This window comes from Chroicocephalus ridibundus, chromosome 16, assembly GCF_963924245.1.
Source record: "Chroicocephalus ridibundus chromosome 16, bChrRid1.1, whole genome shotgun sequence".
In the NCBI taxonomy this organism is placed as follows: Eukaryota; Metazoa; Chordata; class Aves; order Charadriiformes; family Laridae; genus Chroicocephalus; species Chroicocephalus ridibundus.
Window position 1 is genome coordinate 7,899,127 of NC_086299.1, and position 25,441 is coordinate 7,924,567.

Consider the following 25,441-nt stretch of genomic DNA (forward strand, 5'->3'; position numbering starts at 1 on the left):
GCCATCTGCCCTGGCAGCTACTCGTGGAGTACCAGCCACCTGTGCCCGCACAGCCTGCTCGGGGAAATGCTGAGCTGAACCTTGGCAGGGGCTTCCCTGGTAATGAAGCATCCTGCTCCCTTCCTGGTGCTAATTAGGGGCTGCCTGAGGAAGTGTCATGGATGGGGTGGGAGGCTTGGATCTGAGCCGGTGTCATTACACCTGGTGCAATGGGTAGTTATAGAATCGTAGAATAGTTAGAGTTGGAAGGGACCTTAAAGACCATCCAGTGCCACCCCCTGCCCTGGGCAGGGACACCTCCCACCAGCCCAGGTTGCTCCAAGCCCCGTCCAACCTGGCCTTGAACCCCTCCAGGGATGGGGCAGCCACAGCTTCTCTGGGCAACCTGGGCCAGGGGTTCACCAGCCTCAGAGGAGAGAATTTCTTCCTTAATATCTATTCTAAATCTCCCCTCTTTCAGTGTGAAACCCTATGTGCTGTCTCCCCTCCCTGATCCAGCGTCCCTCCCCAGCTTTCCTGCAGGCCCACTGCAGGGGGGTCTCCCCCGAGCGGAGCAGAGGGGCAGAATCTCCCCCCTCACCCTGCTGCCCACGCTGCTGGGGATGCAGCCCAGGGTGCGGGGGGTTTCTGGGCTGCGAGCGCACATTGCCGGCTCACATCGTTCTTCTTTGTGCAGGAGTGGCTCAGTTCTGATGAATGCCAGCAGCTCTGGGCCCAGACTGCAGTGAGAAGCACTCTATAATCCTGACTCTCCTTCTTCCCACCCCAGTTTCAGCTGCCAGATATACTCCCAGAGGCTCCTCTCAGTTTGTCATCTCCTTTCCCCTTTTCTTCTCTGTGGTTCTCTGATGGAGGCATCCCACGCTGGCCTCCTGTGCATCAGTCCAGAGAAGCACTGGCGGGCTGGGGAAGGTGTTTCTGTAGGTGGCTTCTGTCACTTGGTTGCCGTGTCTGGTGGGTGCGCCTGCTCCTCTGCCTTTTGGGAGGAGTCACCCCTCTCGCCCCGGTGTTTTTTTTATGAATACCCCACTCTGCGAGCCCCCGGGCCAGGCGGCGTCTGCCTTGCAGGTGGTTGTGAGGTAAAGGGACACAGAATCACAGAAGAGTAGGGGTTGGAAGGGACCTCTGGAGATCATCTAGTCCCAGAGCAGGGTCACCCACAGCAGGTGGCACAGGAACGCGTCCAGGCGGGGTTGGAATGTCTCCAGAGACGGAGACTCCCCCACCTCTCTGGGCAGCCTGTGCCAGGGCTCTGCCACCCTCACAGCAAAGAAGTTCCTCCTCATGTTGGGATGGAACTTCCCATGGTCAAGTTTGTGCCCGTTACCCCTTGTCCTGCCGCCACAGAATCACAGAATGGTAGGGGTTGGAAGGGACCTCTGGAGATCATCAAGTCCAGCCCCCTGCCATATCACAGTAGCATGGTTCAGTGCCCCATCTGCTCGTCTCTGGGGCAGGAGGCAGCTGGCAGGCAGGCAGAGGCCAGCCATGGCTCCAGCTCTTGCCGGGTGGGAGCTCCCCTGGCCTGTTGGAGAATGCAGCTGCGTGTTCGCCAGGCTGTGGCAGTGCCCTGACCTTCCTCTGCTCGGCGCTCTTTGGAGGAGAGGCCACGGCGCTTCAGTGTGCCCCTCACCTTCCCCAATTAGCCAGAGGACAGGAAACCCATGTTAACGATCCTTTGTGCTCTTTGCCCTGATCCAGAATCACAGAATGGCAGGGTTTGGAAGGGACCTTCGGAGATCGTCTAGTTCAACCCTGAAGGTCCAGGTGGTCACTGGAGGATGCAAGGTAGAGCCTCAGAACGTAGCATAGCTGAGCGGGAGCAAGGCTCTTGAACCCGCTCAGGCCTTTCCCTTACCCTTGATCTTTTCTAAAAGCCTTTCTTGCTTTTGCAGGCTCAGCCTGGGGCTGAGAGGAGACTGCTCTGTCCGCCCATGGAGTCACGCTGACTCCGTTGTGGTGGGAAGCACGGTGCTGTGAATTATTTGTAGCAACACCTCTTGCTTTTCCCCCTCCTCTCCAGCAAGCGCGCGTTTTGTTTTTTTTATTATTATCATTGTTGTTGTTATTGTTATTTATTATCCCATTTCTGTTCCGGTGCTGCCAAGAGACATGGAGAGGCTTGGCTGGTATTCAGCGTGGTTACAATAAGCCCAAGCCCTCCCTTTTGTTCTGTGCGGCTTGCTCAAGTGTTGTATGGCTACCTCACTTTAGCTGTTTCTCTCCCTCATCTTCGGCGGCTCAGGAGGTTTGGGAAAGGTCAGCTCCTAGCTGTAGCTTTTTTCTGCTCCAGACAAGCGGAGCTCTCATTGTTTGCCAGATGCCTTGCTGCGCCTGGTCTCTGCCGCGCTGGGATGATTTAACCGGAGCCGTGCTTTGCTTTAGATCCAGCCTGCTCTCTGACCTTGCTGCGCAGCCTCGCCGTGGGCTTTGTAGACGGTTTTGAAGCGCGCAGTCCTGAACAAGCACTGAGAGATCCCACCTCCCCTCTGCGACCGGGGAACCGGCACAATAGGCTGCAGCCTCCGACATCCCAAGTGGGGGCTCCGTCTGTTGAAAGCTCACACTGACTCTACTTCACCACTGCCTTCCAGTATCCATCCTCAGCCTCCAGCTAAGGCTGGAGATCTCTCCAGCTAAGGCTGGAGCCTAAGGCTCCAAAGCCTCCAGCTGCAGCGTTGCTGTGGATAAGGCAGGATTTGGGCTTGGTCTCAACCAAGCCCTGCCACTGGCATGTCTATTGGGTGATGTAGAAGGCATGCTGGTAGGAAAACGTGTGGTCGCTATCCTGGTGATGTTGTACGGATGTCAGTAGAGGGACGGCAGGCAGAGCCCCGGTCCCTGTCTGTGCCCCTGGTCTCTGGTGCTTGTCCCAGTTGGGTGGGCAGGTTCCTTGCCAGAGAACCGTCTCTGCACTCCTGTCTGCCCCCGTCTCCTCTCGAGCTCGGGAGCGTGAAGGCAAAGCTGGTCCCTTAGTTGTATCTTGGCCGGACGCAGCAGGGCGGTTCTGTCTGTAGTGGCTCTGGGAAGGCTTGGTCCGTGCCGGGTACCCTGGGACTGGGCTGATAGCCTCTTCTTTTTGCTTCTAATTTCCCAACATTTATTCCTTCCGCGTCAGTGACGGTTACGCTTCTTGCATCCTCCCAGGTAAAATTAGAGAGAGAGAAAGAGAGATCGAGGGAGATGATGGGGAAGAAGGCAGCTCCCTCTGAATTTCATCCTTTGCAGCAGAGCTTGTTGGGTTGAGTCATTTTAGCAGGTGTAATAAACCCGTTTCATCTCCTGGGTCTGGCAGGGGAATTAAGGTGTTTTGTTTTATTCTTGTTGGTGTTCTGAGCTTGCATCACCCAGCTGCATCGCAGCATCGGATGGGTGAGTTTTGAAAATCATCTGCTGTGAACAAATAGGTTTCTCCACCAGTAGCACCAGCGATGATCAGAAGTGAAAGAAGCTTAAACAACCCATTTGCTTGTCACAACTTGTTTCTGGTTTGAAGCATTTTTCTTTCTCGCTTTGTCGGCTTCTCAGCCTGATCACTGAAAGTTGGGTCCTTGTCTGTAGGGGGGTGTTTGGCGGGTGCACCGTGCCATATCCCCGTGCTCTGTCCCGCCCGGGCATCCACGGGGCAGCCGGGCCGTCCCCGGAGTCGGGATGAGCTCCGAGGCACCGTGGTGGGAAAGCTTCTCTCCCGGGGATGGAGCTTGTTGGCAGGGAGTGGGAAGGTGTCTGTCAAGCACCGGAGCTGTAAAAGCTCATTTTTACAACATTCGGTTGATGCGGAACAAGGCATAAATAAATACCCTTTATAGCATCTCTTTTGCTCACATGTTGGCCTGTTATGTCCCTGATGTGTTTATGAAATACGATTCTGGGGGCAAGGATAGACTGAAACTTCTGATAAAATATCAGTTTTTCTTTATGTGGTTTGACCCAATTAACTTTATAATACTTTGTGGCCTTTTTGTTATTTACCGCTGCTTTAATCACTTCAGGCTGAGAGATTCTAAATCTGTTTTGTGGGCAAAATAATTACAGGGAGGATCACTTAAAAGGTGACAAGACCCAGTTTGGCTCCAAATCTGAATGAAAGATTTTAAAAGTTTCTTTGAAGAAGAGTCAAAACCACGAGCAGTGTTTTAATTTCTTCTCAAGTCCTGTCCAGTCCTGGAAAATTGTTGTGGTTTTTTGGTTTTTTTTTTGTTTTTGGTTTTGTTTTTTTTTTTTTTCCCCCTGCCGGGTTTGCAGGCTGGCTGCTGCGGGGGCTCGGGAGGAGGAATGGATGGCAAGGGGCTGAAGGCAGAATGGGAAGGGATACGCACCCAAAAATAGCAACTGGGGTCCTAGGACAGGGTTTTTGAGGTGCTTGCTACTGAATCGGGTCCCACTGGAAACCCTCAGTGTGGGGGGGACCAGACCCGTGGGGCGGCCGTTCTCTTCGGAAACCCTCACCTTGGATGCGTGAGGCTCCTTTGCCGTATTCTGAGGCAAAAGACAGGAACAGAAGAGGTCCAGAAAGGGGAGAGCTGTCCCTGTCACCTACTTTGAAACCCTAGACGTGCTTCCCGCCTTGGTTTCCCTATCTGCAAGTGTGCTGCTCAACCTGGGCCGGCCTGTCCTGAGGGCAAGTGCCTGCAGACGGGCACCTCTCGCCCCTCGCCTATGAGCAGGCACCTGATGGAACTCCAAGCTGGCTCTGCATCCTGCATCTGATGCACACACCAGATCCTGTCCCTTCTTTCCGCCCCCCATCCCTTCTTTCCGCCCCCCATCCCTTCTTTCCCCCCGTCCCTTCTTTCCGCCTGTCCCTTCTTTCCCCCCGTCCCTTTTTCCCCACTCTCTAAGACAGCTCCATCTCCGCCTCGCCGGCGACTGGCAGCTGATGATACACAACGCAGTTCCACTTTTGCTCCGCAGACCTGCTCCTCGGGTCGTGAGTGTGGGGGGGGACGGGATAAATCCCAGCTTGTCCTGCATTTCACATTCCTCGCTTGCACACCTCTAAACTCAGAGCTCCGCGGGCTTATCTGCATTTAAAAAAATAAAAAAGAGAGAAAGAGAAAAAGAGCAGCAATGGAAAGAGCAGGAGAGACTATCCAGAGCGCTTCATAAAAATGATGAATTGCTTTTAGATATTGGGCAGGAGAGAAAGAGTTCTTTTTTATGTGATGATATTAGTCTCTTAGCGGTGCATTGTTGCTGTGCATATGAGCTCAAAAATCTCAAGGCAGTCAAAGGCAAACGCCCGGGAATTGAAGTGTAAATGAGCCACTGTCGAGCATTTTATTTTGCCTTTTATGATTTCTCTTCCTCTCATTATGTAGGTCAGTCTCCGTTTCTAACGTATGCGGTGTGCGTAGGAGAGCGCGGGGCGGTACGGTGCGCTGGGGGCGGCAGGAGGTGCCCGCGGGGCCGTGGGTGCCGGGACAGGGACAGCGCAGGGACAAGGCGCCACCGGTGCGTAGGGACGTGCCCGATGGCGCGTGTTGGGAGCGGAGAACTATGGACGGAAAGCTCTGGCATCTCTCGCTGTGTCACCTGCAGACCGCCGGGTCTGGACTCACCTGTCCTCTCCCTCTCCCTCCCTCCAACCCAAGAATTCCATTTCCTACTGCATTAGCAATTCAGATGCTGAACTGGTCTGTGCTGGCTGCTCTGATTAGTGGGTGTGATAAAGAGATGTGTGCATCTCCTTTCGAGAGACACCAGCCACGTGATGCGGCCGCTTTGCATAAATGGCAATGAATAAAGCAGTGCGTGCGCGTGGGACCATCTGCCCCACACTGGGACAGGTGAGGATGTTTTCTTCGCCATTCCTTGACTTTCCTTCCTCTCGTTGGTTAGTAGGAAACACGTTGCGTTGTGGAGAAATCACAAAGGCTTGAGCAGAAGGCAGAGCCAGTGCTTTCCGGAGCCCTGGGGACGCTCCTCTGTTTCTGTGGTGGGGTTGGAGACATGGGGAGAGGAGACACGGGTGGATGCCTGGACGTGGGCCCTCCCGTTGGCAGAGGAGCATCCACAGCTCACGTCTCTCCATGTCTGTGCCCACAGCGTGTCGAGGGATGCTGTGCGGGTTCGGGGCGGTGTGCGAGAGGAGCTCCACCGACCCTTCCCAGGCTTCCTGCGTCTGCAAGAAGACGGCCTGCCCCATCGTGGTGGCTCCTGTCTGCGGCTCTGATTATTCCACCTACAGCAACGAGTGTGAGCTGGAGAAGGCCCAGTGCAACCAACAGAGGCGGATCAAAGTCATCAGCAAGGGACCGTGTGGTGAGTGCAAGGGCAGGCTCTCCTGGAGGCTTTCAGGAGGTGACTGTGTGAGGAGACCAGGGAGACTTGTCCCAAGCTCATGTCATCACTGCAGTGCTATGTCCTGGCGGATGGGGACAGGTCTGATGGGGAAGGGACACTGAGAGAATCCCCAGCTCTGCCTTGGCGATCGGCAGAGTTTAGTAAGCAGGCAAAACGATGGCCAAAGGATGTTCAAGAGGTGTGTGGCAGCCCAGTGGGGAACAGCCTTCTGTCTTGGGCAGCTCTGCCTCCCCGGAGTGGCTCACATCTGCCACGGCTAGGACTTGGAGTTGGAGGGATGTGGCGTATGCAGAGGCTGAGGAAAGCCCTTCCCCAGCCTGGCATTCACCAGCTGTGAGCCAAGGAGCTGTGTAAATGAGACCCCGGTCTCCTCATCTCCGAGTAAATTAACTTGACCTTTCTCTCATGCGGCGCTCTGGCTTGCAATAAATCTGCACCCGGCGCTCCTGCTGGGGCTCTTGTCAGAGGGGAGAGACTGCCGAGTGATTTATTTAAAATAATAATCATAAAAAAAGTGACAAATAAAGGAAAAAAAAAAAGGGCAAAAAAAAAAAAAAAAGCTGGCAAATAAATTTGGGCCCTTCCCCATCAGTGAGGAAATTGCTCCTTGAGCTCTTCCTCTAATTATGGTTTGCAGGAGGTGCCTTAAGGACCCTCGTTTTGCTCGTTTGCTGAAGCAAGAGGCTCTGGGAGAGCGTGTGCGGGGCAGGGAGCTGGCAGCAGCGAGGCGGAGAGCTTTAGAAACGAAGAGGCTCTGCCTGAAGTGCCAGGTGGGGAGCGAGGTCCCTTCTTCGCCTGCCATGGGGCCGGGGCTGATCCTGCCTCCGGAGACGTCGGGGCGGATGAGCTCCCTGCTCAGCACCAGCTACATGGCACTGGCTTCCGTGGACAGGAAAGGGAGGGCATCCCTTGCCATCGTGTGCATTTCTGAGTGCTCGGAGGGACTGGGGCTGTCTAGGTAGATATCGTGGTGTGTCTGGGCGTATTTGTCTCGGGAGAGGAGCGGAAGAGGGCGGCACGGGAGCCACTGCGCTCATGCCTGTGCCGTGCCCCCTCCTCCTCTCTCCCACAGGCTCCAAGGACCCGTGCGCGGAGGTGACCTGCAGCTTCGGCAGCACCTGCGTCCGCTCCACCGACGGCCAGGCAGCCAAGTGCGTCTGCCCGTCGTCCTGCAGCGGCGTGCCCGAGAGCACCGTGTGCGGCAGCGACGGCAAAGACTACCGCAGCGAGTGCGACCTCAACAAGCACGCCTGCGACAAGCAGGAGAACGTTTTCAAGAAGTTCGATGGCGCCTGTGGTGAGTCCCTTTTCCCTCCGCTCTCCACCTCCCCGGGGATATTGCTTTAAAAATGTTTCCTCCCGTGGCAGGAGTATTGAGGGCAGAGCAGCGGGAAATGGCAAGGGTTGGGGAAAAGAAACTTGCCTGCTGTCATCGGCTCAAAAATGCGGGCTGGGCAGAAAAAGGTCAGGCTGTGGGTGACGACTGCTGAAATGCAGACTAAGCCAGCGCTTGCCCTGTGGCATTTGGCCGCGGGCGTTTCTCCTCGGGAGACCCACTGACCTAGAGAGTGGTTACAACATCTGGGCCACCTCCTTTTCCTCCTGCTGTGTCCCCTGGCTGGAGTTCCATCCCCCCCTGCCCCCGGCTGCAGGTTTTGGCAAGAAGCCGGCATCCCCGGGGCTCGCGAGCAGGCAGCTCCCTCTAATTAAAGGAGCCCGACAGGCACAGATCCCAGAGCGCAAACTGCCACTCCGAGGATGGCTTCCTCTTTGGCCAACGATGGCTGGTGGATACTTGTAATTAAAAGCGACCGTATTCATTAGGAAAAGCACGAGGCACGTGCCAGACCAGCGTTTGTCCCCGGGGGAAGGAGTGTGTTTGGGCAGGCTGTAAACCTCGAAGAGCTTTAATTGCGCTTTTGCTCCTCGGTCCCAAGTAGGGCGAGATGGGTGCAAGTGGGAGGTGCAAAAGAGGTGATGCCATGCCGGGTGCTCCTGGTTTCTGGGGCAGAGAGGAGGCTTTGAGCCTCGCTGCTCCTTTGAGGTCCTCCTGATTTTTAGCTGGGCATCAGCAGAAACTCAGGTTGAGCAGCTGGGCTGTGGAACTTGAAACTACTTGAAGGATTTGGACTCTGTTGGGCGTGCTGTAAGGCTTGAGGATGTACTGCAAGGTAGGGGAGAGGGAGGGGATGAGCAATGTAGGCAGAGCACATCTCGAACGTCCTCATCACGCAGTCCCCGAGAGATGTCTGTGCATCTCCCTCGCCCCCAACCCCTCTGATGCGGTCCCCGTCTCCTCAACTACACCGCATCCCTGCCCCGCTACAGCAGCCTTGTTTACCCACAGCTCGTTCAGCCCACGCAAGATGTTCGTGTGGTTTCGGTGGGGTTTGTAGAGGCCTCCAAGGAGGTAACAGATCCCTGGCTGTCTGATGGAGTGACTGCAGGGCAGCAGCGAGCACGGGCAGCTCTTGCCGGAGGGGGAGTGGGAGATGGATTGGGTAGGTCCGGCGGGAGCTCCTTCGTCTGCTTCATTTCCATGATCACTGCATGTGCTAAAATGGACAAAGAAAAAGACTTCAGCTCCTACCCTGTCCTAGGCTGGCCTTCTCCCAGGGATGTGGGGGTGACCGAAAGGGAGGTCCCTCGCCTGCTTGTGAGAAGCTGGGCAAATGGGGTACCGTGTTGTTTCCTCCCCTTGTCAGCCCGGGACTGTGGATTTCAGGCTGGTAGGATTAAAGGGTGGAAACGTTCGATCTTGTTTCTGCAATTGCAGAAAATGAATCAGCACTCTCCAGGTACCTGCTTGACAAGGAAGAGAAAAAGCCAGGGCTAGAGTAGGGATTAGCGGCAGCTGTTTTGCCCATCTCTTTGGTATGCTAATGTGAGCTCAGCTCATCAGAGAGACTGATCCGGATAATCCCAGATTGGAGCAGTGGGGCAAAGCAGCGTGTGGCCCTGGCTGCCTTCGGGGCTCTTCCAGCTTTTTGGGAAGACGGGGAGGGAGAGCGGGAGGAGCGGGATGGGAGTACCAAGCATCTTGCGAACCCAGCAAACGCCCCCTGGACTCGGGAGGTTCTGTCGCTGAGACAGAGGGGAGGGAAGGCAGCTCAGCACGGGGGAAAAAGGGCAGGGCTCATCCCATCCAGCGGTCACTTTGGAAAGGTCGCGTGTCCTCGGTGTGTGCAGCTCAGTAAAAAAGGAGTCCTAACGTGTGCAGAGCCCTACAGATGTCCAGTCCCAAGGAGATGAGCACGCGTTGAGTGCTCCTGGGAAAGGTACGGAGGCTCTTGGGGCCGGCTGGGAGGGAGGAGGGAGGCCAAGAAGCACCTCTCTGGGCATGGCGTGAGCGTGTCTGACTCTCTGCCCTGGCTCTGTGCGCAGACCCTTGTAAAGGCGTCCTCAACGACATGAATCGTGTTTGCCGGGTGAACCCCCGCACCCGTAAGGCAGAGCTGCTCTCCCGCCCCGAGAACTGTCCCCAAAAGAGGGAGCCTGTGTGCGGCGACGACGGGGTGACTTACGACAACGAGTGCATGATGGGGCGCTCGGGGGCCATCCGAGGACTGGAGATCCAGAAGGTGCGTTCAGGGCAGTGCCAGCATCAGGGTAAGTACCTCTCTGCTTCCTGGGGAACGGGACTATTCGGGTTCCTGACCTTCCCTGCTGCTCTGTGCCGTGCTCTTGGCAATATATACCTCCTTCCCCTGTTCCCGGGGCGGGTGTGAGTGGTGCTATCCTCTCTCCTCCCAGACAAATGCAAGGATGAGTGCAAGTTCAACGCTGTCTGCCTGAACCGCCGGGGCACCACGCGATGCTCCTGCGACCGCATCACCTGCGATGGCGCCTACCGGCCTGTCTGTGCCCGCGACAGCCGGACCTACAGCAACGACTGTGAGCGCCAGAAGGCCGAGTGCCACCAGAAAGCTGCCATCCCAGTAAAGCACAGTGGACCCTGTGGTAAGCACTGGTGCCGCTGGGCCGGTGGCCCGCAGGAACACTGGTACCCCCACACCTCTCACTTCCCAGCCCCAGCAGCCACTTTAAGCCCAGCCTGCGTCAGTCCCTTCCGTGCAGGCGACAGTGCTCGCTGTGATGCTGGAAAGCTGCAGGTAAGTTGTGACTTGGGTGCCCACCGTCTGAGCAAGCCACAGGCTCTCTTCAGTCTTGCGTTCCTGAATATCCGTTCCTCCCTGTTCTTTTTCCTTCCAGCAGTCCTGGGGGGTGTGTGTGTGCATGTCTTCCTCCTTGTTCTCGTCTCTGTCTGACGTGCTCAGTAACACGGGGAAGAATCATTTGTGTTTGAACAGTACCAAGGTGTCGATGTCCCGCTGGTTTCTCTCATCCATGGCCAGGTGCACGTTCACCACCACACAATTCCCCTGCAGCCCACGCCATTCATTTCTCCTCCCAGGGTAGTGCCAGTCCCCACGCTCCTTCCATGCTTCCCCCTCCATGCCCGCCTGCTTCTCTCAGCTCCAGGTACTCTCCGTAAGGAACTCTTCCCAACGCACCCACTCTCTGGAAGCCTCGCCGTGTCTTTGTCTCGTCTCTGGGAGAAGCTTTTGACCTTTCCAAATGGACGCTTTTTCAATCTTCTGTGATAGGATGGGGCTTTGGGTCCTTAGGGAGGTTGGGAACGTCCCAATTTTAAAATTATTGCACAGAAAAGTAAGGAAATTAAACGCAGTCACTGGATTGATTTGTATGAGTTGGAAGGACTGTTCATTTCAGCTCAAATTGTTTTTTACTAGATCTAGGACTGTGTCCTATTGTTTTAAGCTGGTGTTTTATAAGCTATCAGATGTATCAAACCTTCTGAAGTACTTGCAAATTAAGCCCCGTGTTGTGGGTCTGTTTTGTTGGCTTTGTGCTCCTGCAGTAGGTTTTTTAACGCTGCCAGGCCCAGCTGCTTGGAAACTGTTTGTCAGGCTCCCAAAATCACACTCAATGTAATCGCAACTGTTATTTTTAATCATCCGTTTCACTGTGTTTCTGGTGGTTGAATGCTTAGGAGTCAGTTCCCCAAGTTATCCCTACAGGGAGGGCAACAGAGGCACCTTTCAGTCCTCTGTCTCCCCGGGCCGCGGGGGGAGCTGGTGCTGGATGGCAACCAGAAGCCTTGCCAGGAAGCCGTGGGCTTCGGCAACCCTGGTGCTCGTTTTCCTGCCCGTGTTGTGCCGCTGTGGAGCTTTGCTGGTGGCGTGACTGGTCTCTGGGGCTGGCCTGGCCTGCTCCTGGCGAGGGCACAGGGGGGATGAGGGCGAAGCAGGATGTCCATGGCTGGGCCCTGGGACAGTGGGGCCAGGAGGTGGTGGTTTGCAGCTGGGTGGCCAGTCTCTGGTGCCCTGGGCTCTCTACAAACCCTTCCCTGGACCTTCTTTAGGTTGCTAAGGCTTCCCAAATTTCTAGGGCGAGCAGAGAACTGGTGTTGCTAATTACCCTGCTGTCAGACATGTATCATTTCCACCATGTTCAGTGGAGTGAGGCCAGTGGACAGTAGGATATGGTCCGTATGCATCTGCTGTTCCTCTCTCCATCTTACTGTCTTTTATTTTAGCTTCCCCCCAGCTTCTCTTCCCCCAGGCAAGGACAGCAGATGCACACATCTGCTTTCAGGAGCTACGTCCTTGTGGGGTAGGAGCAAACAAAGCCTGTCATCATGGGGGTCGGACTAGATGACCTTTAAAGGTCCCTTCCAACCCAACACATTCTATGATTCTATGATCTCAGGGAAGTAAATCAAAGCTGGGGCTCTGCCAAAGCCTAGCATTTCAAAGTCCACAACAGCTCCAGGCTGCCCTGCAGCAAGCCACCATGAGGTGTGGGCAAGCCTTTGGCCTCCCCGTCAGCTGAGGAAAGCATCTTCTCTCTCAGCTCAGTGGGAAGAAAGCACGTCCTCCTCTGTGTCACCAGTTCAGACTGAATACAAGATGGGAAACGGATTTAGAAACTGGGATGTGGTGGTGATGTTGCTTGCCAGCCTGTGTGTCAAGGCAGGTCTTCTCAGCATGAGCACCGCTGGTGGCGGTAATGTCTCTCCTCCTTGGGATGCGGGGACGGGACTGGTGGGACACTTGGCAATGGGCGAGACCAGGGACTGAGGGAACTACAGGCTCCGTCTGCACCCAGCACCCAGGGTGGGAGCGCGGCGAGTTCATCCACGCCTCTGTGCTGTGAGGATGCGGGAGATGCACGGAGCTGGGGAAGGGGAGGAAAAGAGAGATGGGCCGTTAGTATGGTCGCAGCGTTTTAATCTCTCACACGTACCTGTCTAATGAACCTTGAGTTCTGCTGCCGTCTTTTCCAGCAGCAAGCCAAAGGAGGCAAAGCCAAACAAAACAGGCCAGGCCTTGTTTTTAATCCTTCTCTACTTTTACACCGTGTCGGGGCAGTTGAGAAAGACGGGATGGGATGAGGCGGATGTGTACAGAAGGTGGAGGGAAGGTGTCTGTAGTTGCATCTGTCTTTTCTTCCCTGCCTCTCTCTGCTCTCTTCCCCCCTGCTTTCTTTCTCTCTCTTTCCTTTTTCGTCTGTGTCTTGTGTTTTACAGTGTTGCCTGTTTGGAGGAAGGAATTGTGTCCTCGCAGCACCCTTCTGCTCCCTACCCGGACATCTCTGCTAGGAGGTCGGCTTTCTCCCCTTCTCCATAGCCAGTGACAGTCCTGGCCTCTTCTCACTGCTCCCCTCCTCTCTAGTTTTGCTTGAGAGCCCCTGGGATGGAGAGATTGCCCTGGTTTTGCTCCCATCCCTCGCCCCAAACACTTCCCGCTGGAATGGAAATGCCTTGCAGTGCAGTGGGGTCTTGTCCGGTGCTTGCTGTGGCTTGACCCTTCGAGGCAAATGAGAGTGGGAGCAGAGGTGGGTGCTGTGAGCCCCCCAATCCTTAGCAAGCCCCTCCTCGGCTCATACATCAGTCTGGACTGCTCCTGGTTGATCTTACCTCTCCTTCTGCTCCCAACTAACCCCCCTTTCTTCCCCACCTCCTCTTCCCCAGAGACTTCTGCCTGCCTGGGACTGTGATGCTTGTCCCTTTGCTCTCTGTAGTGCGTGTCACGCTTGTCTGTGCGAGTCCAGTGGGCAGGGGCTCTGCAGGGATCGCAGCTCCCCTCCCCAGCGTCCGGCAAAGCACCTTTTGGAAGCACTGGAGGAGCTGTCTGTGCTCAGACGTGGTGCTTCTCGAAGAATTACTTCTCGGTGGAGCTGGCGCTGGAGCCCGCTGGGTGTCATGGGCACAGATCAATGGGGGTGATGAGTTACAAAGCAGCTTCAGAGCCTCTTCCCCGTAGCCATAGCCCCACAGGCAAGGCTTGTAGGAGAGCTCAGTGTCCCCAGGGCTTGGTTAGGTTTCTGCACAGCTTGGCAGCAGGTGAGGGATCATGCCCTTGAATCAGTCGGGGTGCAGAATGAGCCTTTTTACTCTGTGCCTCGGTTTCCCTGCCTACGAGTTGGAGAAGGGCCAGGAGTCAAAGCAGGTCTTGATTCTAGCACAGCCTAAGGTCCTTGCTCAGTAGGTCCTCGTTAGATCCACCCACATCAAAATTGGTGCCAAAACTCCCATTGACATCCGCAGGTGCCCCGGGCTGTGCTGGGAAATTTCACAGGCTGAGGATCAGGCTGTGAAGGAACTTCGTGTGCTGCATCTCTGCAGGTTTGCCTGCTTACGAAGGGTGAGAAAAGTCAGGGCAGCCTTCTCCATCGGCCCCGCCACCTCCCTGCGCTCTCACTCACTGCTCACTTGCTCCCCAAGGCAAGAGCGTGAATTTGGATTTCAATTGAGCAACTGTATTTGCTTCGTGCCTAGCTCGTTGCATCCTTATTGCCGAATTGTGTCCAACAGAGGTGCTTTCTCCATGCAAGAGTGTGTCTCTGTCTTTTGGGGGGACATGATTGTGGTACCGATGCTGTTTTTTTTAAAAAATTAAACACAAGCAGGAGCTGTGAGGAGCATCACAGGGCTAAGCACAGCAGGGAGCGGTTTCGAGGCCTTGGGAGCCGCTCATAAACTGTTCAGCTGCAGGGAAGCTGGGGACACGGTTGAAAAAGCTGGGTGGAAGTAGTGGCCGTGAGCTGTCCCCCTGTTCCTTTGCAGACCGTTGGCTCTAAGTTTTGACTTGGCAGGTGCTTCCCGAAGAGCCAGCTCCAAAATTTGGACTTGCCTGTGCCCATGTTATGGCCCATTTTCTCGCTGCTTGGCAGCGTGCAGCCAGACTCCTGAGGGCTCAAGCCGTGCTCTTGCTCTGTAGATATGCCACCGTGGTCCTAGAGCAGGGGAGGAAAATGGACCTGTTTTGCCCCTGTCCACTCTCTGTGCCATGTCAGCAGGCTCCGGAGGGCTTTGTCCTCCCCACCGCACTCGGGCTCTGTGCTTGCCTCGCTGTTTGGTGTTGGTGGGGCTGCGCTGCGTCTGCCTGCTGCATCCATCTCGCCTTGGCCGCATTGTCTGTTCCCCACATCCGTTTTGTCACGTCTCCTTGTCAGTGTCCAGCACGGATTAAATCTGTGTCCTTTCCTTGCCCAAGGTCCTCAGGGCTTTTCTTTTAAGTCACAAGAAGGGGTCACCGCGTGGTGCCGGGTCTGTTCCCAGCAGCACGGCCAGTTCTGCCTTTTAGCTGCCTGGCTTGGCTTCTGGATGGTGGAGGACGCTCCTGAGAGGGGCATGCCTGCCTGCGGCAAGCAGGCTGGGAACCAGGTGGAACCGCAGGGCTTTCCCTGCAGAGCTGTACCAGGGAGTGGGACGCGGCCTTTTCTCTTTGGTGTCACCATCGGGGTTGGCCGCTCACCTCGTCGCTGCCAGGCGTCTCGCAGGGAAGGTGCCACCTGCTCGGCTGGCTTTGATGAAGCAGCTCCAGTGAGTGAGCAGTGGGGACTGCTGCCTCTCAGCATCCAACCCCCCTGTCCCCAGGGAGCCTCAGGGCTCTGCTCCTAGAACCACATGTCCGAGGCCCGGGCCGAAGTAAGGACACCAGGTCTCTTCATCCTGCCGCACAGCAGCTCCCTGGCCTTTCCAACGCCAAGAGGAGGGGAAGGGAGCTGAGCTGCTGGAGGGAGGAGAGAGACAGGCTGTGTGGTGGAGCCAAATCACAGAATATGTCAAGTTAGAAGGGACCCATATGGATCATTGAGTCCAGCTCCCTGTTCTTTGCAGGACTATCTAAAACTCAACCATACGCGTTGTCCCTGCAGGTATCCTCTCCAGCCAGATCTTCCAGGGTATGGCCACAGCGGGTATTAGGATGAGCTGTTCAGGGGACAGTGTGATTCTGAGGACGGGGGACCTCAATGAAGGGAACTATCCCTGTGTGAGCTCTTGGGCTATGAGGGTTCGGCACCAGCTATGGCGTGACGATGTAGTGAGTGTCCTGGAGACACCAAGACCCACACCGAGGAGGGCTTTCTGCTGCCTCCTGCCCTGCCCTCTGCCACAGAGCTGGTCCTTCAGATCCGACTTCACAGGCAGGCTCGTGACACTATTGCTGCCGGGAAAAGAAGTGCCAACTCCCCTCCTGGCAACAAGGGGCCTCAGTCTGTGTTGCCCTCCCTCAGCTCTGGATGCTGGCTGGGAGCTGCTGGGGAGACCCAGACATCGGGGTTTGGCGCAGAAACCCGCAGGGCTGATCCCCACCTCTGGCTGGGCCGGAGGAGACGAGGCGGGAGTCCTGTTCGCGGCGTGCAGGGAGAAGATCTTGTGCCTGCTTCCCATCCCTAACCTCTGCCAAGCATGGGGGAGATGCTGAGCTGGGCATGTCGGGGTGGCATGGAGGGTGCAGGGGCTGGGCTGGTGCCAAGGCCAGGAGCTCTGTGCATTTGCCATGGCTTGGGGGAGGCAGGCGGGGGGATGCTGGCATGCCTTGCTGTGCACAGTGCCCCGGGGGAGCCGGCGAAGCAGCGGACTGAAACCGGTGCCTTCCTCTCCTGTCCCCTCTGCAGACCTGGGGACGCCCAGCCCGTGCCTGAGCGTGGAGTGCACCTTCGGGGCCACCTGCGTGGTGAAGAACCAGGAGGCCGTGTGCGAGTGCCAGCAGGTGTGCCAGGGCCGCTACGACCCCGTCTGCGGCAGCGACAACCGCACCTACGGCAACCCCTGCGAGCTCGACTCCATGGCCTGCGTCCTCAAGAGGGAGATCAAAGTGAAACACAAGGGGCCCTGCGGTAAGAGCGGATCTCGGGGGGTTCCTCCTCGCGCTGCTGGCCACAGCTGGGCTTGCTTGAAACCATGAGCATGGCCCCAGCCACTGGGACGTGGGGCTGTTGAGGCGTCTTTGCGCTTTGGTTGCCACCGTGTAGCCAGCTCGGACCCATACATCTCTCAGGCTTTACCAGTCAAAAAGTGTTTGCAGACAGACACAGCCTGAGCTGGCTTCCTTCTCCCGGGACAAAATCTGCCGGGATGGTCAGTGTTATGGTTTGAGGAACCCACAATGATTTATTTTGTTTAGACAGTTATTCTCTCACCCGATGACCCGTCCCCACCCGGGAAGGGGAATCAGGAACAAAACAAGGAAACCCCAGGGTTGAAATATAAACAGATTGACTAGAATAAGAGTAAATAATTGACATTAGTAACACTAAAGAACCAATATTTATCCGGATACCAGTATAAAATACACGAGGATCACACCCAGCCCATTCCCCCAGCAGAAGCCGTGCACTCCCCGCAGGGACAGCCCATGTGGGACACTGCGGGAGGAAGGGAAGGGCTCAGGGCTCCGGCACCGGGGCAAGGAGTCCTCAGGGTCACAGCCATCACATAAAGAGAGAGAACTCCTCAGCAAACTTTCTAATTTCTATGGAATGTGCCATTCATGGTCTGAAATAACCCTGTTGGCAGCTTGGGTCAAGTGCCCGGGTCTCGTCCCTCCTCGTCCCTGCACCTGGTGAGCTCAAAAACACCGAGACCTTGAAACCCGCACCCCATCGCTGGCTGTAAAGTAAATATTTTCCCCAATTCAGACACTAGAGTCTTCTAAAAATACAGTTTTCCCAAGCATTAGAAGAGAGATCTTACAGAAAAGTAAAATTAATGAAAAAGAAAAGAATCCTGTGTCGCTCAAACCAGCACAGAGGCACTCGAGTGCCCTGTGGGGAGGAGCTGTCCTTGCCTGCACCCAGCCTGCCCCCGGCAGCCCCTCTCCCGGCCGGCAGAGCCCGGGCACGGCCGCAAGCTCTGTGCCGGAGATAGAAACCTCCCGGCCAACAGCCTGCACAAACCGAGCAGGGGGTTGTTTGCATCTTCCCTCCCCCATGCAAAGGCAGCAGCTGCCGTGTGAAAGGAAAAATAAGAAAAACCATCTTTGAGCCAAGTTCTCGGTGAATTGAATGGCAGGGAGGAGACGTGCTGCCCGGTTTCTCCTGCAAGGAGTGATGGCTCCTTTGCAAGTGAGTTATTACGAAGATGAACGTCTTCTCTGCCCCGAGCCTGTGTGCGCACGTGTGCCGTGTGTGTCTGCAGGCTGAGGACCCCGCTGGGGAGGCGGCAGGGTGCTCTGAATCGCTGCCGTGTTACACGTGCCTCCAGCACTGCCGGCACCCTGATAAACCAGGGGAAGAGGGTATCCCCCTTCCCAGCCGACCACCTCCTCCCCCACTGGCCGTGTGTGAATCCCGTCGCCTCTCTCCCCTGGGAGACGGGCCGCTTGCCGCCTGGGATGCTGCGCTGCTCCTCCTAAGGCTGGGGGTGATTTATCGCTCCTTGTGATTGCGCTCGGCCAGTTCTCTCTCCGCTTCCTATTTAGCTGTAACAGCATGCAGCTCTGGTGACATTTCATCACCGTTACTTCTAGCCCTGATGACTTTTTACGAGTAGTTATTGCCTTTCTACCTCCAAACCTGACTCTCCCTCCTCCTGCAACCCTCGCCTCCGCTCCTTCCCTTGCCCTGCGCCCTGAGGTTCCTGCTCCCAACAAGGCTGGCAGCATCTGCAGGGGCTCAGCCTGGGGGAGAATGTCACAGCGGGGTTTTTATTTCACAGAATGGTTTGGGTTGGAAGGGACCTTAAAGACCATCTAGTTCCAACCCCCTGCCCTGGGCAGGGACACCTCCCACCAGCCCAGGTTGCTCCAAGCCCCATCCAACCTGGCCTTGAACCCCTCCAGGGATGCGGCAGCCACAACCTCCCTGGGCAACCTGGGCCAGGGGCTCACCACTATTTCTGCTCTAGCACTTTGTTAGACAGCGATGCCTGCCTGACTTGTTGTATTTAACCTACCGGTTTTGTTCTTCGTCTTGCGCAGACCGTTGTGGCAAGTGCCAGTTTGGGGCCATCTGCGAGGCGGAGACGGGACGGTGCGTGTGCCCCACGGAGTGCGTCCCCTCCTCGCAGCCCGTGTGCGGCACAGATGGCAACACGTACGGCAGCGAGTGCGAGCTCCACGTCCGGGCCTGCACGCAGCAGACGAACATTTTGGTGGCTGCCCAAGGAGACTGCAGTGAGTCTGGCAAGGTCCCTCTCTTCCCCTCGTCTCACTCCTGCTGGTGGCATTTTGGAGAGCGGATGCTCAGCTCCGCTGGCGAGCGGCCTGGCCGTGGCCATCCAAGGCTCACCAGTCATGGGTTTGCCAGCCCTTGGAGGCACCTGAGAAGCCCCAGGGTTGGGACGTGTGGAGGGTCTCCTTAGCGCTCCTCCTGGTGCCTTTATTGGTTGTTTTTTGGGACTTCCCGGGAGGATATCGCATCCAGAGTGACAGGGCTTGCCCAGGGGCACCTAGTAGCCTGGCCCTGGGCTGCAGTTCCTGGCTGGTCGCTCGGAGACCCTGCCTGAGGCTTTTCATCTTGTCCGGCATGGTCTTCCCTTTCGGCTTCCCAAGAATTGAGTCTCTCAAGCAGCTTCTCCTTTTTAGCCCCAGCAATACAGCAGAAGTGGTAGCTGCCCGCTTTGTTACTTGCCTGAGCCAAGCAAAGAAATTGGGCTAATGTCCAGTGGGCCAAGCAAAGAAATTGGGCTAAAAACACGTTAATAGCTACCACTGGAATGGAAAGCATTTGATCACACAGTTCATCTCAGTAGCTTTCCCTTCCCTCCGTCCCTTGGGGCTAATTCCTCTTTGTCCGTGTGTTTCCTCCCCACTCCCCAGCACAGGGAGCCGTCTGTGCTAATTTAATGAATTAATGAATTAAAAGCCCTGCTTAGGTTTTCATTAGGACAAATGCTACTATAGTAAAAGCAATGCTTTGACCCTCATAAAACCTGTCCAGCTGGGTCTGTGTTCCAAGGCTGAACTGTGCGTGGAGACCCTCAATAAATTTGGGAGAGAAGGGTGACCGAGTGTGACAGATGACTCCATGGGCACTGCGAGCAGGAGGAGGCCAAAGTCACCATGAGAGTAAATGGGGTTTCTTACTGGTGTCCTAGAAAAAGCTGTTGGACACCCCACCTGTGGGTGCTGATGGGAATCAGAAATGCTTAGGACTGTCACCTCTCCGTTGCAGAGTCTTTGCACGGTTTCAATAAGCAATAACAAGCCACTCTGGGGAAGGAGGACTTCTCCCCTTGCCTCTGAGGGCATGGCATTAGTGGTCCCCGGCTCTGTGACGCCGGGCAGTTGGCTGCAAAGGTCCCGACGGCATCTCACTGTGGTTCCTCCCTCTTGTCCCACAGAGTCCTGCGGCAGCACGGTGTGCTCCTTCGGCAGCAAGTGCGTGGGTGGGCAGTGCGTGTGCCCGCGCTGCGAGAGGCAGCCCTTCGCTCCGGTCTGCGGGACTGACGGCCTCACCTACGACAACCAGTGCGAACTGCAGGTGGCCTCCTGCCAGCAGAAGAGGAGCATTGAGGTTGCCAGGATGGGGCCATGTGAGGATGGTAGGTGGCCGCCATTCCTCCGGCCGTGTGGGTGCAGGAGGTGGGGGAAAGGGTGAGGAAGGGCTGAGGCTGCACACAGCCGGCTCCTCCCTCGCTGCTCTGCAGTGTCCCCTTGCCTGGAGCTCAGGCATAGTGCCCTGGACACCCCCAGTGTCCCCAGCACAGCAGGTCCCATGCCAACAACCCTCACCTTCCCTCCTGGCCAGCTGGCCACTGTTACCCAACACCCTTGCCGCCTCCCTTTCCCCTTTGTCTTTCTGCGTCCAGCAGTAATGAGAGGTGATGCTGCCTAATCGGCTGGGCAAAGAGTTTATCGCTGCTTTAATTTCACGCTTCCGCGGGCCTTGGCTGGGGGAAACGGAGCAGTTCCTGGGGCAGGGAGCCTGGCTGCCGCTTTGTGTCCCTCTGCCCCAGGGGCTGCTCGAGGGCTTGCCCAGTGGCCACTATTGACTGAGATACTGGGAGGGTCTCGGGGTTGGCTGTACCTTGCTTGGCCGGGCTAAGAGCAAAGAACCTGCTGAGTTTTCCCACCGCAGGGGGAAAGCTGGGGGTTAACGCTGGCTGAATCCGAATACAGGAGACGCGTAACCCTCGCTGCTCTGGTGTGCTGACCCTGGCGAGCTGAGATTCTCTGGCTCATCGCACATGTAGTCTAGCTGGAAAGGACTTCAGTGCTATGGCAGAGCTTAGGGAGAGGGGAAGACATAACATGGTGTTTGATCACAGCCCTCCTTGGGGAATTTCAGGTTGATATCCCTCTGGGAAAAGATCTTAAATAATTCTCTGTGTAATGCCAAATCCCAGCCTTTGATCACTCAATAAAAAGGGCCAGGTTTTCCTTGCCCCCTCCCCTTCCCCTTTAGGAAGCCTTTGAAATCAGCCACATCTCTCTCTTGCTGCTGGAGCTCTGAGCATCTTGTGGAGAGGCAGCCAGGCTAGGGACAGAGGTTATATATTGTTAAGAATATCTGCCCAACTGGACTTCAAACTAAACCCAAGCCCCATCCCTTCCTCTGCTGGTTTCCATGTCTATATTAGCAGCAGCAATCTCCCTCCTGCCCTGCGTGGTTGGGAGGGCAGGAGAAGGGGAAGGAGTCGGATCAAACCGTGGAGTTAAGCTGTCACTAAGTCAAGTGACAAGTCCTCCTGTGTGTGGCTATTAGCTGTCTGATCTCCACATAGCCTGCCAGGGTGCTGGTAGCTGCAGGATCCTTGCTTTCGCTCCCGCGGTGATGCGGTAGAGAGGAAGACCTCAGGCCACCTGCTAAAACATCCCTTTGCAGTTTTCATTAGCACAGTTTTGTGAAAGCAGTGGGAGAAGCTGCCTTCTCCAAGGGAGAAGGACCTTCTCTGAGGTTCAGGCAGAACCATCCTTATATATGTGGGCACAGGATTCTGGGGTTGCCTGTGCGGAAGAGGTTAAATCTGCTGTGACACAGCCTTGCGTCAGGGAGAGGGCTTTGCTCTGCTGAGACCCCACCTGCAGTACTGTGTCCAGCTCTGGAGTCCTCAGCACAAGAAGGGCATGGACCTGTTGGAGCGGGGCCAGAGGAGGGCCATGAGGACGATCCAAGGGCTGGAGCCCCTCTGCTGTGAGGACAGGCTGAGAGAGCTGGGGGGGTTCAGCCTGGAGAAGAGAAGGCTCAGAGGAGACCTCAGAGCCCCTTCCAGTCCCTGAAGGGGGCCTACAAGAAAGCTGGGGAGGGGCTGTTTGCAAGGGCATGGAGCCATAGGACGAGGGCCAATGGTTTAAACTAGAGCAGGGCAGGTTTAGGTGAGACATCAGGAAGAAGTTCTTTACACTGAGGGTGGTGAGACACTGGCTCAGGTTGCCCAGAGAGGTGGGGGAGGCCCCATCCCTGGAGACATTCAAGGCCAGGCTGGATGAGGCTCTGAGCAACCTGATCTAGTTACAGATGTCCCTGCTGTCTGCAGGGGGGTGGGACGAGATGGCTTTTAGAGGTCCCTTCCAACCCAACACAGTCTGTGATTCTGTTGATCCCCTCTGCTTTCTCCTGACTCTGCCCTGCTGGGTGGGAGCCCCTTTCTCATCATGGTCCTCCTTCGTTCCAGAGTGCGGCTCAGGGGGCTCAGGCTCCGGCGACGGTAGCGAGTGTGAACAGGATCGGTGCCGGCAGTTCGGAGGCTGGTGGGACGAGGATGCAGAGGATGACCGCTGTGTGTGTGACTTCACTTGCCTGACGGTGCCGCGCAACCCGGTAAGCTTGCTGAGTAGTTCTGGGCTGCCTGCAGTAGTCCTCGCTCCCCTCCCCTCCTCTCTTCTCCCCGGTGGCCTTCCCGCATGCTTCCTGGGCAGGAGAGGGCATCCCATGGATAGGGAACCTGCCTTCCTGTGCCAGGGACTGCCCTGAGCGGCTTCCCTCCCTGTCCTGGCAGGTGTGTGGCTCCGATGGTGTGACCTACACCAACGAGTGTGAGCTGAAGAAGACACGGTGTGAAAAACGCCAGGATCTCTATGTCACTAGCCAAGGAGCCTGCCGTGGTGAGTCCCCCGGAAGGCAGCCAGCCCCCCCAGGGCTGACACAAGCCATGTGTGCTGGTTTCCAGCCCGGTGCCCTGCAGTGACACACGTGCCCTTTCCCTGGGGCTAAGCAAGGAAGCGCTCGCTAAGGACATGGCGGTGTCTGTGTTGGTTTGCTGATCCCCGCTGCATCATTCCCGTTTCATACCCTGTGCTCTCCCTGGCCAAGGGTAGTGTCTGTTCCCAGCGTCTCTGCAAGGACAGTGTGGCTTTGCAGGAATGCTGCTAGCTGCTCGGTCCATGCATTGGCGATACTGCCCTGCGACAGCTTGTGTGCCAAAGATAACCCGTACCTCTCTGCCTTCCTCTGCAGCTCTGGCAACAACCCCACCGCCTCTCCTGGTTGTGCACTGCAGCCAGACCATCTATGGATGCTGTCCAGACAACATGACCTTGGCGCTCGGAGTGGGCGCAGCTGGATGCCCAAGTGAGTGAATATTGTGTTCCCAGTTGAGGGGGGGCCATGGAGGACTTTCAAGGACAGTTGTAAGGCTGGAGAGATCAAGTGGAGGGGAGACTTGGGGTCCCATGCCAGGGGAAATGAAGGAAGGTGAACTCTCCTCATTCCTTAGCTAACTAGTGACCTCCTAGGCTAAAAAGCCTCTGTTTATCCCCAGCTGCAGGCTCTCACAGCATGCACACATGGACATGTGCACTCGTGCTTCGCCTTCTATATCTACTAGTGATGCTCTTGTCCTTTCAAAAGCCCTGAGTCAACTTCTAGGACTAATTCCCTCTGAAACGCGGGAAGACAGGATGGTGGCTCAGAACTTCTCCGGTGCTGAGTCGGTGCTGGATGCCCCAGGAGGTGCCCCTAGGGCCAGACCATGCCCTCTATGCCTTCAGCCCATTGCTAGAGGCTTAGGGCTTATCACCAGCCTGAGCGACAAAAATATTGCTTGTGTCCTTGCACCGCAGGCTGAGGTGGGACAGAGCTTTGGGGTTCACCTGGGGACCTTCTGCAGGCCACCCCAGGACCAGTGACAAGTGGGTGACCGCACTGTGCCAGAAATGGGGCTGGAAAATGTTTCATTAATATTTATTAAATAATTATTGGTGTCAGCGCTTTAGCAGAAGGCACATTTTGAAAGGCATTAGCAAACTCTCAACAGCTGAGGCTGTGACCGCCTGTTAGGGAAACACATCACCCCGTGGAGACACGATTCACGCCCTGCTTGGGCCCGGCTAATGCCTGCTTGATGAGGATGTAGTGCTGTTTAATGTGCCATATAATTTAAAAAGCAGCAGCATTCTGAGACTGTCCAGAGATCTCCTGGCAGAGGGTGCATGGGGTGTGCTGCAGGCCAAGGTGGGCGCTCAAGAGGGGCCAGCAAAGCAGGGAGAAGCTGGTCAGAGTGATGCTAGGGAGGAGACAACAAGCATTTCGCTTTCAGCGTGGCCTTGGTAGTGATGTTCCTCTGTGTCTCTGAGGGAAGTCCTGTCCCCTGCCCTCCAGCCCAGGGACACAGCTTCCCAGCTGACTGGGATTCAATATCCCACCAGTTTCTGTCCCACCTATGTCCCTGTGTGGGCAGCAAGCACGCATCAGGAGGTAATTACCACTTAACCAGCAGCTTGAAGCCCCCAGGGCAGATTTATCCATTGCTGCCTGTTCTGGCCATGCCATTTCCCTGCCTCTGGCAGTCTGGGGATGTGCACGTACGCTCTACTTGCTGCTCCCAAGGTCTCCCTTTCTCTCCAGCTCTGCCCCATGTCCCTTTTCTTCTGCTCCCTGTGGGTAAAGGGAGCGTCTCTCTGTCTATCTTTGGATCATTTCCCTCCATCAGGTTTCTAATTAATGAATTAATAATAAACTTCTAATAGCTTCCTCCCCCTTTGATGTTAATGAGAGAGGAGTTCTGGATGACAGCAAAGCAAGCGGGTTAATCCTTGAGGATTTAGTTCCCCCTTGTAGCTGGGGCAGAGGAGAAGTGTTGAGAGCAGCTGGTGAAACCTCCTGCCCGGCGTGAGGCCGCGTTCCTGCCCTGCCTGAGCAGCTCGGTGGCTCAGCAGTTGGTCCCTCCACCCTGATGCAGCCCCTGATGTCCCCCCTTCTCCTTGGCCAGGACTCAGCATCGCGCTTTCTCTCCCTTTGGCTCGCAGGCACCTGCCAGTGCAACCCCTACGGCTCCTACGGGGGAGCCTGCGACCCCGCAACGGGGCAGTGCTCCTGCAAGCCAGGCGTGGGGGGCCTGAAGTGCGACCGCTGCGAGCCCGGCTTCTGGAATTTCCGTGGCATCGTCACCGACAGCAAGAGCGGCTGCACACGTGAGTCCCCCCACCCTTCATCCCCTGCCTCTCTCGTCCTTCACCCCCTGCATCTCTCTCCTGGCACATCTCCCCGGGCTGCCCCGTGGGCCTCCAGGCATGGTGCTGTTTAGATCAATGTTGGCCCTATTCTAAGATACCTCCAGCGGCTGTTTTTGCAGAGCTTGCTGACTTGCTCCATGCAAGAGAGACAAGGTGGCCTGAAGCTTTGCACCAGGTGCCGTTGCTGCCCCGTGGTGCAGCTTGGCCAGGAGATGGTGTCTCCTTCCATGGACAGATGTTCTGCAGGGCTGCTAGAGCCAGCGTGAATGAGCCCTGGTGGCCCTGCGTGTGGCAGGACCGGCAGGAGTGAAGGAATGGGTTGGCAGTGGAAGGAACGAAGTGTATTTTTGCCCAATGATGCTGTCCCCAGCAGGAATAGCGATGTGAAACAGAAAAAAAGCCCTCTGTTTATTTCAAACTGCATTGGAGACCCACACAAGAAATCCAGCAAGTGCCAGCTAGGCAGAGGCCACAACAGCCAGGGG

General features: G+C 56.2%; 1 protein-coding gene across 6 annotated transcripts in view; it reads left to right on the top strand.

The window, feature by feature from the left end:
- The window catches only part of AGRN (agrin), a 132,381-nt gene that overhangs the window by 79,426 nt on the left and 27,514 nt on the right, over positions 1-25,441 (top strand). For 5 of the 6 annotated variants that reach the window (XM_063353555.1, XM_063353556.1, XM_063353557.1 and 2 more), the window contains 11 exons: positions 6,049-6,264; positions 7,379-7,603; positions 9,691-9,915; positions 10,060-10,266; positions 16,237-16,458; positions 18,540-18,734; positions 19,904-20,104; positions 22,178-22,323; positions 22,502-22,607; positions 22,960-23,073; positions 24,750-24,914. In XM_063353555.1, the coding sequence (XP_063209625.1) occupies positions 6,049-6,264; positions 7,379-7,603; positions 9,691-9,915; positions 10,060-10,266; positions 16,237-16,458; positions 18,540-18,734; positions 19,904-20,104; positions 22,178-22,323; positions 22,502-22,607; positions 22,960-23,073; positions 24,750-24,914 (2,022 nt within the window). The other variant, XM_063353559.1, reaches the window with a different exon arrangement.